This window comes from Pistacia vera, unplaced genomic scaffold, assembly GCF_008641045.1.
Source record: "Pistacia vera cultivar Batoury unplaced genomic scaffold, PisVer_v2 Contig497, whole genome shotgun sequence".
NCBI lineage: Eukaryota > Viridiplantae > Streptophyta > Magnoliopsida > Sapindales > Anacardiaceae > Pistacia > Pistacia vera.
In genome coordinates, this window is record NW_022196331.1 from 146318 (window position 1) to 158616 (window position 12299).

General features: G+C 31.9%; 1 protein-coding gene across 1 annotated transcript; it reads left to right on the forward strand.

The window, feature by feature from the left end:
- Nucleotides 1-5020: 5020 nt before the first annotated feature.
- On the forward strand, nucleotides 5021-7674 carry LOC116105303 (protein LATERAL ROOT PRIMORDIUM 1-like). Its single transcript, XM_031391743.1, has 3 exons — nucleotides 5021-5732; nucleotides 6030-6330; nucleotides 7362-7674. Exons 1-2 carry the CDS (start codon nucleotides 5021-5023, stop codon nucleotides 6326-6328), a joined length of 1011 nt encoding a protein of 336 aa, XP_031247603.1. The 3' UTR covers nucleotides 6329-6330; nucleotides 7362-7674.
- The last annotated feature ends 4625 nt before the right edge of the window (nucleotides 7675-12299 follow it).

Below are 12299 nucleotides of genomic sequence, written 5' to 3' on the forward strand. Positions count from 1 at the left end.
TTTGGTTTTCTATAATTTTTCCTTTCAAATAAGAGTCCAAACATATTGACATAATCCCATTGTTTTTCGTTTCCAAAAATGAAAAGAAAACAACTTTACTTTGAAAAAGCAACACGTGAAAAACAAAAGTGTTTTTAACTCTAATAATAAAATTGAAAACAGTCACCATCATCTCTCGATTAATGCCACGTCAAATCCATGGCCCAAGGTGAGAATAACACTTTCCCTATCCTATCCTCGTTCTATTCCTATCCCATCCTAGCTTTAACTAGCCCAGTAGGCAGTAGCTAGCCTGCAGACCCACAAAAACAGATATAGCAAGGCTGCAGGGGTAGGCTAATCTAAGTCAGGCCAGGGTAGGCCCTAGACTTGACCTATTCTGATCTAAGATTAGGATTAGGATGGTCCACTACCTACACAACCCCTATTATTATTGCTGTGTTGGGCTCTCCGACTCTGATATACCTACGAGACTAAACCCTATTTTTTTGTTTTGTTTTTGTTTTTGTGATGTTTTACCTAACATTCTTGGCTTATTATTGATGTCCTTATTTCTATGGAAGTAATCTCATCCATATACGTGTCCTCTATTATATCCTCCTACTCTATAGTCTATACCTCTTATTTTATTTACATTGAAATAAGAACATCAATATCTTAATTTTAATTATTTATAACTATATGATATTTAATGTTTTAATCTCAATGTTTTAAAGTTAATCATAAATATAAATATGATAAATAGTCTCGAAATTGAAACCTACAAAGTCCATAAATGAAACAAACCTTATTAATTATCATATCATTCTCTTGGAGTTTATAATTATATTTAGTTTTGATTAAACTTTTACTTATATATAAAATAAAATATCATTATCTAAGTAAGAATTTCAAATGATAGGATTATTTCATTCGCCATAAGAGATAATTAAGTCCAAAACACGCAATTTAGAAAATATAAAAAAAAAAAAAAAACATTTGTATCTTTTAGATTATTAAAGGATTTTTTTTATATATATTTGTAGAGGGGTTATTTTTATGTTTTTTTAAAGGCCCATTTGGATCGGGTTAATATTAGATAACTGGGGTAATATTTTTTAAATTGAGCAGATAATGATGTTTGATTGGTTTGTAAAAAATTATTCCCGAAATATTTTATGACAAACAATAGTATTTGGGGAGTATATTACCAGTAATCTTTAAAGAGGAGGGGGGTGGTGTTGGTTGTTAATAAAACTTATTACAGTTTTTTTTCCCATATTGCTCCTCAACTGTTGAGCATTTGGTCAAAATTAACTTTATATTTGTTAATGTTTACAAAACACCTAATCACTCATGCAGAGACTTTTGTCCTCGCTTTTTAAATTTTTCAGACAACATGGCTCTTGTTATTGTCATTATTTACAGAAATGTCATTATACCCAGAACTAGCCACCACCACCGGTAGCCACCGTCGATCGTCGTCGGAGGCTACCAAAAGTTGCCATAATGGTGTACGACTAGCCATATATGGCCGACCGTGCACCGGTGAGGCTTTTTTCGACCATGAATATGTGATCCATGGTCGGAAAAAGCCAAATCTGGCTGTTTCAGGGCCAAATCTATGGTCGTGAAACAGCCAAGGATGTGGCCGTGAAACGGCGACTGATCTAGCCTTGAAACAGCTGGCGTTTCACAGCCATATTGCTCCTGGTATTACAATTTTTTTCCCATATTGCTCCTCAACTGTTGAGGATTTGGTTGAAATTAACCTTATATTTGTTAATGTTTACAAAACAAATAATCACTCATGCAAAGACTTTTGTCCTCGCTTTTTAAATTTTTCAGACAATATTGCCCTTGTTATTGTCATTATTTACAGAAAATGTCATTACACCCAGAACTAGCCACCACCGGTAGCCACCGTCGATCGTCGTCGGAGGCTGTCAAAAGTTGCCATAATGGTGTATGACCAGCCATATATGGCCGACCATGCGCTGATGAGGCTTTTTTCGACCATGAATCTGTGATCCATGGTCGGAAAAAGCCAGATCTGGCTGTTTCAGGGTGATTCATGGTCGAAAAAAGCCAGATCTGGCTGTTTCAGGGCCAAATCTATGGCCGTGAAACAACCAAGGATGTGGCCGTGAAACGATGACCGATCTAGCCTTGAAACAGTTGGTGTTTCACGGCAAAAAACCTGGCCATTTCACGGCCAGATCTGTGGCACTATCGACATCACGGCCAGGTTTGTGGCATTGCCAGCGGTGGTGGCTGGCTGCTAGCAATGGCTTGGGGTAGGTAGGAGTGTTTTTGTTAAGTTTAAAATGTTTTTGGTTGCTAGGGTCTTTTTGCCAAATCTAAACAGTTGGGGGTTAAAAAAATTATTTAAAAAATAATAATAAAAAATATTGTTATATTAATATTTAAAAAGGAGGTAATTTAATAATCTACATAACATACCCACCCATTTATCCTCCCAATCAAACATATTATTCACCAATTTATTCAAATTAACCAAACATATTTTCTAAACATTCTCAGTAATTTTCAAAGTGATTTTTTATTTTGTTAATATAATATCCCTATATAATAAAACATTATATGACCCTTAATGCTTATGTTTTTTTACAGTGTTTTCGGTGATTAGATGTTTGAGGCTTAACACTAATGAAATTACCGCCAAATGATATTACATAATGTGTACTTTTTGTTGATATTTTTATTATATAATAATGATTTAGTTATCTATTAATATCTAAAATATTATTACTACATCACTAGCTATAATAAAAATATGAACAAATTATTGCCTTATTAGGTCCGATAGCCTAACATGACCCAAAAGTGTTTAGAAGTGGGAAATTTAAATGATGAATTGTATCATTATCATATTATAAAAGATATCCAAATTTAATATTATTTTTTTCTAATTAAGGGGCTAAAAAGAAATAAATAAATATGTTGTTTGACATGATTAGGATGCAAATTGCAAATTTGTGAATTTCAAATTCATTGCTATTTCTATGACTGACTTTATCATTATAAACACTATATAATTTTAATCAATAATCATAGTATTGGAACTATTATTATATTACCATTATTAATCAATATCTCACATCATAATTAACTTCCCATATAATTTCATTTGTTACATCTATTTTTAAGTATGCATATTAATATAATGTTCAAATTAATTTTTTTAATCAAATTTTTACAAACTTTTTTTTTATGTTTTATATTCAATAAGTCCTACCATAGTGCATTTGTATTAAAAATATTATGATTTATGGAGTAAAAAAATATATATATATATTGTGGGTGCACTTAAAAAAGGGTGTCAAAAACACATATATAGGTATAAAAATTCTCACTCTTTTTTAAAATTTTGAAAAGAAAATGTTCATTTTAACACTTAAAATCATGAAACAATCTTTTTAACACAAATTTATTGTTCGAACAAAGGTTATATGACATGACTCGACACGAGGCTAAGATAAGAAATCGACCATACAATGAGGCATAATATTTTAAAATTTGGACCTCTAGTTTATAATATTAGTGGACATACGGATAAATGATGATATTTTCAATGTCACAAATTCAAACATAATAGTGCTAATGCTTTTAGCACTAGAATTTCTCTCTCAAAAAATCTCAATGTGATATGATAAATAATAATTATAAAATTATTTTTTTTTTTTTGTGAAAATAGGTAAAAAAAAAAAAAAACCACTTGATTTTTTGGATTTGATTTTTTTTTTTTTAATGTGGATATCACATTTAGATGGTGGGAATTTGTTGAAATAGAGTTAACTTGTAGTTTAAATAATTAATATTTTATTTATATGAATAATTAATAATTATGTTCTCATTTGAATGATAAGATTTGACATGACATTAAAAAATAATAATTGCATGAAACCCATTTCCTTGCTGATAATTATAACATCAGATTAAATTAATGAACATATTTTATTATTTAATTTAAACAGGCAGATTAAATTAAACCAACCAAAAACCAAATTGATTCAAACTTAATAAATTAAATAGAATAACATATTGAATCGTAAGGTACATCTTAAATACCATTAATAAATAAAAAATTTGGCTATATCGATGCACTTAATTTACAGAAAAACAAAATAAAATAATACTACAATTTTTTTTTTTAAATTTTAGGCCCATTTTGCTGTAGAATTTGAATAATAATTTTCATTTGAAAATAAGTTATACATGAATTTCTTTTAGAAATAATTTTTGGATATAGTACTTAACATTGATTTAAAATATGAAAATAAAAGAAAACATTTTTCTTATTTTCTATAATGAAATAATTTTTGAGTATTATATCATTTTTTAAACTAAAAATATTAACACCTAACTCTGTTTTTATATCATATTTAAATTTATATTTTTTTTTAATCACCAACCAAAAAAATTAATTATTTTATCACATCACTAACAAAGTAAAAGTTAACGTCATCACCCTCCCTTCTAACTTTTATTAAATCTTACATAAATGATTTCACTTTAAAAATGGTTACAATTAAATTTATGAGTTAATTATTTTACAAGCGATGGCTTTCGCAGACCAAATAGATTTAAAAAAGAAAAAAAAGTGCGATGATACATATATAAATTATATACACAAATTAGCTATATCATTCATCTATATTAATTAGTATTTATTAAGTTAATTTTGTATACAAATTCATTAATACGTTTTGTACTATATTAGTTTGTATAAATGAATTTGCCAGAGTATTATTCATAAAAAAAATTTAATATCATATTTTTTTATTTTACCAAATTGATCAATAAAATTAGCAAATTAATATTTTAGATGTGTATTGATTAACAAATACATACATAGTAAAAATATCTACTGAGTGACACAATATATCCTTCATTATATTTACGGGCACCATTCTTTTTTAATTTTGGAAATTTTCATAATTTATATAAAAAAAATTATTTTAAAAATGAAAAAATTTGCTGTATAAATAAGTGAAAATGACGAGTAAAGGTCGAAAAAATGATGGTGAATTCAAGTAATAAGCAATCCCCACTGCCAACTGTGGCCACCACAACTACTTCCCCTCCTCCTTCCTCCACCGCCAAAACATGGCCTCCGCCACCTCCTCCTCCCTTCCACCACCACCCCACATTCCCTCTTGATCACCCCTCTTCTGCCATGCTCGGCCTCCACAACATCCTCCTCCTCGCCCCCTCCTCCTCCTCCTGCCACCACCACCACCACCACATTCATGAACAACCACCACCACCCTTCTCCGCCTCCCTTACCGAGCCCAACTTCTGGAGCTCCTTCAAGAAACGCCAAGATTCCACCACTCGTGAAGACCACAAAGCTCATGTTGCTCATGATGATCAAGATGATAATGATAATGAAGAAGAAGATGATGATCATGAAAATCAAAACTTCATGAAAGTTTGCAAAGATTGCGGCAACCGAGCCAAGAAGGAGTGCAGTTTTAGCCGGTGTAGAATTTGCTGCAAGAGCCGTGGTTATGATTGTGCTACTCACGTGAGGAGCACGTGGATCCCCTCTTCAAAACGCAGAGACAAGAAATTCACCATGGACGGTGGCTCTTCAGCTTCTGCTTCTTCTTCTTCTGGTGCTAAAAGGTCAAGACTTCCTGTTCCCGCGTTGTCTTCTGACAATCTCACCACCAACTCTTCTGATTTTCATCTCCCCACTCTTTGTTTCACTGGCTCTGTCCCTCAAGGTATGTTCAAAATTCAATCTTTATTCAGAAGAAAAAAAAGAGTTGAGTCTTTGATTCTCTCTATGAAATTTAGTTAAAAATATGATGCGGGTTTGTTTTGATTCTCTAATATGAAATTGGGTTGTCTTCGTGTGACTTAAGGCACACGACAATGCGAGACAAAAAAGTTCATTTAATTGGATGTATATTATGTAAAAAATATAAATAAATAAATAAAAAAAACCAATCTTTTATGTGTGCCTTTAGATGAAATTTAGTGAAAAATGTGATGTGAGTTTGTTTTGTGGGGCGAAACAGATGCGAGTTTCAAGAAAGCATTACCGGGGAAAGTGAAGGCGCCGGCAGTTTTCAGGTGTATAAGTGTGACTTCCATTAATGATGGGGAAGATAATGAGATTGGATATGTGGGTACAGTGAACATCAGCGGCCATGTTTTCAAGGGGTTTCTTTATGACCAAGGAATTAATGATGAGAAGAATTTGTTCCCTTGCATTTCATCAAAAATGGAAGCTAATTCCAGTGCCAAAAATAGGGACTCCTCTTCTTCTTCTCCAATTGTTGATCCTTCCACTACTTTTGCAGCCTCTGCCACTTGAAGGTATAAACTTTTGAAACTAGTGCTTTGTTTTTGGGTCTAAATTCAGCCGCTAAGGTCTGAATGGGGGCTCATGCCCCCACTGACATTAGAAAACTCTGTTTATTTTGTGTTTGTAACAAAAGCCCCCCTTTCTTCTATGAAAGTAACTAAGTCTTAGTGCCACCCATTTGTTCTTCTTTTTTTTTTTTTTTTTTTTTTTTGAAACTACTGCTTTGTCTTTGGGTCTAATTGCTGATTTAAGAGCTAATTAAACTGCCATATTTGCTACAACTTTAATCTTTGCTATTATTTAATCTTCATATTACTGCAAGTAAAATTTGTCCTGTAGCTGTTTATTGCCTTGGAAAAGCCTAGTTTCTTTGTTTAATGGGTCCATTGCAAAACCGACATGGAGTTAGCTCAAAAATTGACCTTAAAGCTTGGGTAAACTCTTTAATATTAAATTTTAAGATCTAATAAGCTTAGCTGAAGTTCATTCACTTTTTATGTTCAACATATATCTAAAGTTGTGTTTAAAGATGTCGAGAAATTATTCCATGCGCAACCTAGTATAAGATTTGTGGCTTTTGTTTTGATTCATAGGTCTTATTAGGGATCTTAAAAGGGCATAACTCTAAACAAGCAAGATTTGCGGTTGTTGCAAGGTCAATGTCAATCTTTGGTTAAAAAGAAAAAGGAATGGCATGTGGCTGAGGCTCACCCTCAGCCTTCTTCCAGATCTACTTTTAACTCTTTGAGACACTTTAGCTTTTCAATTGAGAAAGAAAGGCATTTCATTTATGATTCATTCATCTAAACATGATTGATTTCCTCTCTTTTGTTTGTGAATCGGTTATGGAAATTGTTCTCGGGACCCAATTGCTATACGTAGTTCTTTTTCCAAGTTTGAACATGCATAGTCTCTACATCATGCTTCACATTAACGTCTCTAGGTTCATTGCTTTTAGCTTTCAGTTTCCTTCAAAATGACTATCAATCTAGTAGTAGATGCTGCTGACAGCACAAGAATAGCTCTTTTTGATTTAATGCAGATTCCATATGTCAGGTGTGGAAGATGGATCCTCTGTTGCAATGCTGAAGCTACTATGAATATGCATATTGAAATCATCGTATATATGGTTAAGTTTAATCGTCCACTAGACAAGATATTGTAGTGACTTATTGTGATGCCTGAACATAGTTGTACTAGCTTAATGAAGTGCTACTAGAATTAATTAGTGTGAATGATGCTGAACCCAGTTTTCTTTTTGTTTGTGTGAAATTGTGGGTTGAGCTATCTAACAGTTTGTTTGTGATGTGAATGTAAAAGCATATTTTATCTTTTATATTACAACTAAATATATATCTACCATTATGCTTCTTAGTTTGCATTACATTGGAATTTTCATTACCCCAAAACTTTGGTAAAATGGGAGTCCACCGTTCAGTCCAACTAAGTAAAGACGCCATAAGATGTCAGTTCTAAAAGAGGTTTCTCTTTACACATACAATCAACCATTTACGAACTTTATGGATTTGTGATTGAATATCGCTTAAGAATTTATTGAGATGGAAGAATTACATGAAGCTATCTTTTTCTTCTTTTAATGAATCAAAGGCTTTTCCTTTTTATGAAGTAATTGACATGAACAATTTTATTCTTAGGTCTAGGGCATGTCGGCACCATCAATCTTTGTTCAAATAAATAGGTTCATTGCTTTCCCATTTGCATACCATCTATATTTTTATTCTTTAGAAGGGTCATTTTATATGTTACAAGATAGACTCTTATTGTGGAAATTCCTTTTCTTTTTCTTACATTATGGAACACGTCTTGATCTTCAATAATATTCTAGACTTAGAAATTAGTGGACTGTGAGTGTTTGACTTGAGAGGAAGTAAAGCAAAAATGAGAGATTTCTTATAAAAAGAGTTTGCTGAATAACCCACATTTAACATAACCAAATCTATCTCAAAATTGAATATTAATTTGTAAAATAATATGATTTTTCATATAATAAAGTCTTATTTTCATATTACAATTTACAACAAATAATTTTTTAAAAATTGAAGCTGTATTATAATCGAACTCTATATTCATATTACAAGTCAAATGTTCCATTTGGGCTATTAGAAAACAAAAAAATTAGACTAGTTTTAATGTGAATTTCCAACATTATGTGGCCCATACTGCCCCACTAAGTAGGCCCAGCTACGTTTTTCTGCAAAGAGTAAACTACATGTTTCCAACCTCAGTTTGGCGAATCTTCGTTCCCACCCTTGGTTTCATAAATTTCATATTCCACCCTTAAATTAACTCTAACATAGTATAGAATGTGTTATTACCCAACTGCCCTTTAACTTTTACTTTTGATCATGGCGGCTAAATATCAGAAACCTCCCTGGAAGATGGAAGCTTGTCCATCACACCCCTGTGAGTTGGGCAAACCCCAACAACCACAATCGGCACCATAGATCGGCCAAAGCCATGGCAGCGGCGACACGAAGGAGACTAGGAGTGGCACCCCTCACCCTCGCCTGACCACCGCCTACCAAGACTATTGGATTGTGTCAATTTCCGTGACTTTTTCTCTCACCCATTGTCGCTTCTAGGCCATTTTCGACCCATTCCGACATCCCCAAGCTACCCCATCACCACCATCAGAACCCCCACACCAAAAATCACCAAAACCCCCCACACTCCCACCCCGATGCACCCACAAATCGTCTGTCGACAACCCTTGCAATCTCACGTGATTCTCCAAGTTTATGACCAGATTTCAACTGCTTTTGACACCGGAAATACCCCACTTTACAACCATTCGAACCCCCATCCTCTCCTCAACAAAATCCACACCGCCACTGGCCTCCCCCACTCGCCGTTTGTTGTCCACGAGTTGCCAAGTCGCGTTTCTGTCGTAAGGGTGCGATCGTCATATTTCAAACTTGAGACGTGGAGGGTGCTTGTGAGAGAAATTTGAGATGTGGAGGGTTATTTTGAAATTTTTATATTTATTTCAAATTTAATGCAATATAAATGACCAATTTACCCTTTAACCTTTACATTAAACCATGGGTGGGAACTTGCAGTTTCACCAAACCTTGGGTGGGAGCAAGTGCAAATTTAGACTCATTGATGGTTGGACTTGGAAATTACATATTCTTGATTTTCTTTTCTTTTTTCTATAAATGATAGAGTGGAGTTATTGGCAACTCACTAATGAATTAAAGAAACTAAATTTGATGCCCATATTGGAGTGTTCAAAATCGAGTATCTAAACCAGTTAGGGGTTTCACTAAACCGAACTAGAAATTTAGTTCAGACTAAAAACTGAACCGAATCCGAACTGGTTTGTAGCCTATCCGGTTTTGAACCAAACCGAAAATTCGCTTTGGTTAATAAAAAAACTGGTTTTTGAACCGAATCTTCTGGTATCAAACTGTATGATGGAATGCATGGAGAATGATGCATGTGATACTATAACATGTATATTCATATTTTGCAAAAAAAATTGACGACTTATCATTACAAACAATATATAATTTTAATCAATAATCATGTATTGGAACTATTATTATATTACCATTATTAATCATATCTCACATCTTATTAACTTCCATATAATTTCATTGTTACATCATTTTTAAGTATGCTATTAATATATGTTCAAATTAATTTTTTTAATCAAATTTTTACAAACTTTTTTTTTATGTTTATATTCAATTAAGTCCTACCATGTGCATTTGTATTAAAAATATTATGATTTATGGAGTAAAAAAAAAAAATTATTGTGGGTGCACTTAAAAAGGGTGTCAAAACACATATATATGGTAAAAATTCTCACTCTTTTTAAAATTTTGAAAAGAATGTTCATTTTAACACTTAAAATCATGAACAATCTTTTTAACACAAATATTGTTCGACAAAAGGTTATATGACATGACTCGACTGAGCTAGATAAGAAATCGACCATACAATGAGGCTAATATTTTAAATTTGGACCTCTAGTTTATATATTATGTGACATACGGATAAATGATGCTATTTTCAATGTCACAAATTCAAACATAATAGTGCTAATGCTTTTAGCACTAGAATTTCTCTTTCAAAAATCTCAATATGATATATAAATAATAATTATAAAATTATTTTTTTTTGTGAAAATAGGTAAAAAAAAAAAAAAACCACTGATTTTTTTGGATTTATATTTTTTATTTTTTTATTTTTTTGAAGTGGATATCACATTAGATGGTGGAATTTGTTGAATAGAGTTAACTTGTAGTTTAAATATTAATATTTTATTTATATGAATAATTAATAATTATGTTCTCATTTGAATGAAAGATTTGACTTGACATTAAAAATAATATTAATGAACCCATTTCCTTGCTGATAATTATAACATCATATAATTAATGATTAGTGCTAACATATTTATTATTTGGCAGATTAAATTAAACCAACCAAAACCAAATTGATTCAAACTTAATAAATTAAATAGAAAACATATTTAATCTAAGTCATCTTAAATACCAATAATAAAAAAATTTGGCTATTCGATACACTTAATTAACAGAAAAAAAATAAAAATAATACTCAATTTTTTTTTTTTTAATTTTAGGCCCATTTTCGTAGAATTTGATATAATTTTCATTTGAAAATAAGTTATACATGAATTTCTTTTAGAAATAATTTTTGGATATAGTACTTAACATTGATTTAAAATATGAAAATAAAAGAAAACATTTTTCTTATTTTCTATAATGAAATAATTTTGAGTATTATATCATTTTTTAAACTAAAAATATTAACACCTACACTCGTTTTATATCATATTTAATTTATATTTTTTTTTAATCACCAACCAAAAAAATTAATTATTTTATCACATCACTAACAAAGTAAAGTTAACGTCATCACCCTCCCTTCTAACTTTTATTAAATCTTACATAAGATTTCCACTTTAAAATGTTACAATTAAATTTATGAGTTAATTATTTTACAAGCGATGGCTTATACGCAGACCAAATAGATTTAAAAAAGAAAAAAAGACTATGATACTATTAAATTTATACACAAATAGCTATATCATTCATCTATATTAATTAGTATTTATTAAGTTAATTTTGTATACAAATTCATAATACGTTTTGTACTATATTAGTTTGTATAATGAATTTGCCAGAGTATTATTCTAAAAAAATTTAATATCATATTTTTTTTTTACCAAATTGATCATAAATTAGCAATTAATATTTTAGATGTGTATTGATTAACAAATACATACATAGTAAAAATATCTACTGAGTGACACAATATACCTTCATTATATTTATGGGTACCATTCTTTTTTATTTTGGAAATTTTCATAATTTATATAAAAAAATTATTTAAAAATGAAAAAATTTGCTAATAAATAGTGAAAATGACGAGTAAAGGTGAAAAAATGATGGTGAATTCAAGTAATAAGCTCCCCACTGCCAACTGTGGCCACACAACTACTTCCCTCCTCCTTCCTCCACCGCCAAAACATGGCCTCCGCCACCTCTCCCTCCTTCCACCACCACCCCACATTCCCTCTTGATCACCCCTCTTCTGCCATGCCGGCCTCCACAACATCCTCCTCCTCGCTCCTCCTCCCCTCCTGCCACCACCACCACCACCACATTCATGAACAACCACCACCACCCTTCTCCGCCTCCCTTCCGACCCAACTTCTGGAGCTCCTTCAAGACACGCCAAGATTCCACCACTCGTGAAACCACAAGCTCATGTTGCTCATGATGATCAATGATAATGATAATGAAGAAGAAGATGATGATCATGAAAATCAAAACTTCATGAAGTTTGCAAAGATTGCGGCAACCGAGCCAAGAAAGTGCTGTGTTTTAGCGGCGGTAGAATTGCTGCAAGCCGTGGTTATGATTGTGCTACTCACGTGAGGAGCACGTGGATCCCCTCTTCAAAACGCAGAGACAAGAAATTCACC

Coding starts and splice junctions, on each gene's coding strand:
- LOC116105303 (XM_031391743.1), top strand. CDS start 5,021: ATGATGGTGAATTCAAGTAATAAGCAATCCCCACTGCCAACTGTGGCC. Junction 5,733..6,029: donor CACTGGCTCTGTCCCTCAAG/GTATGTTCAAAA, acceptor GGGGCGAAACAG/ATGCGAGTTTCAAGAAAGCA.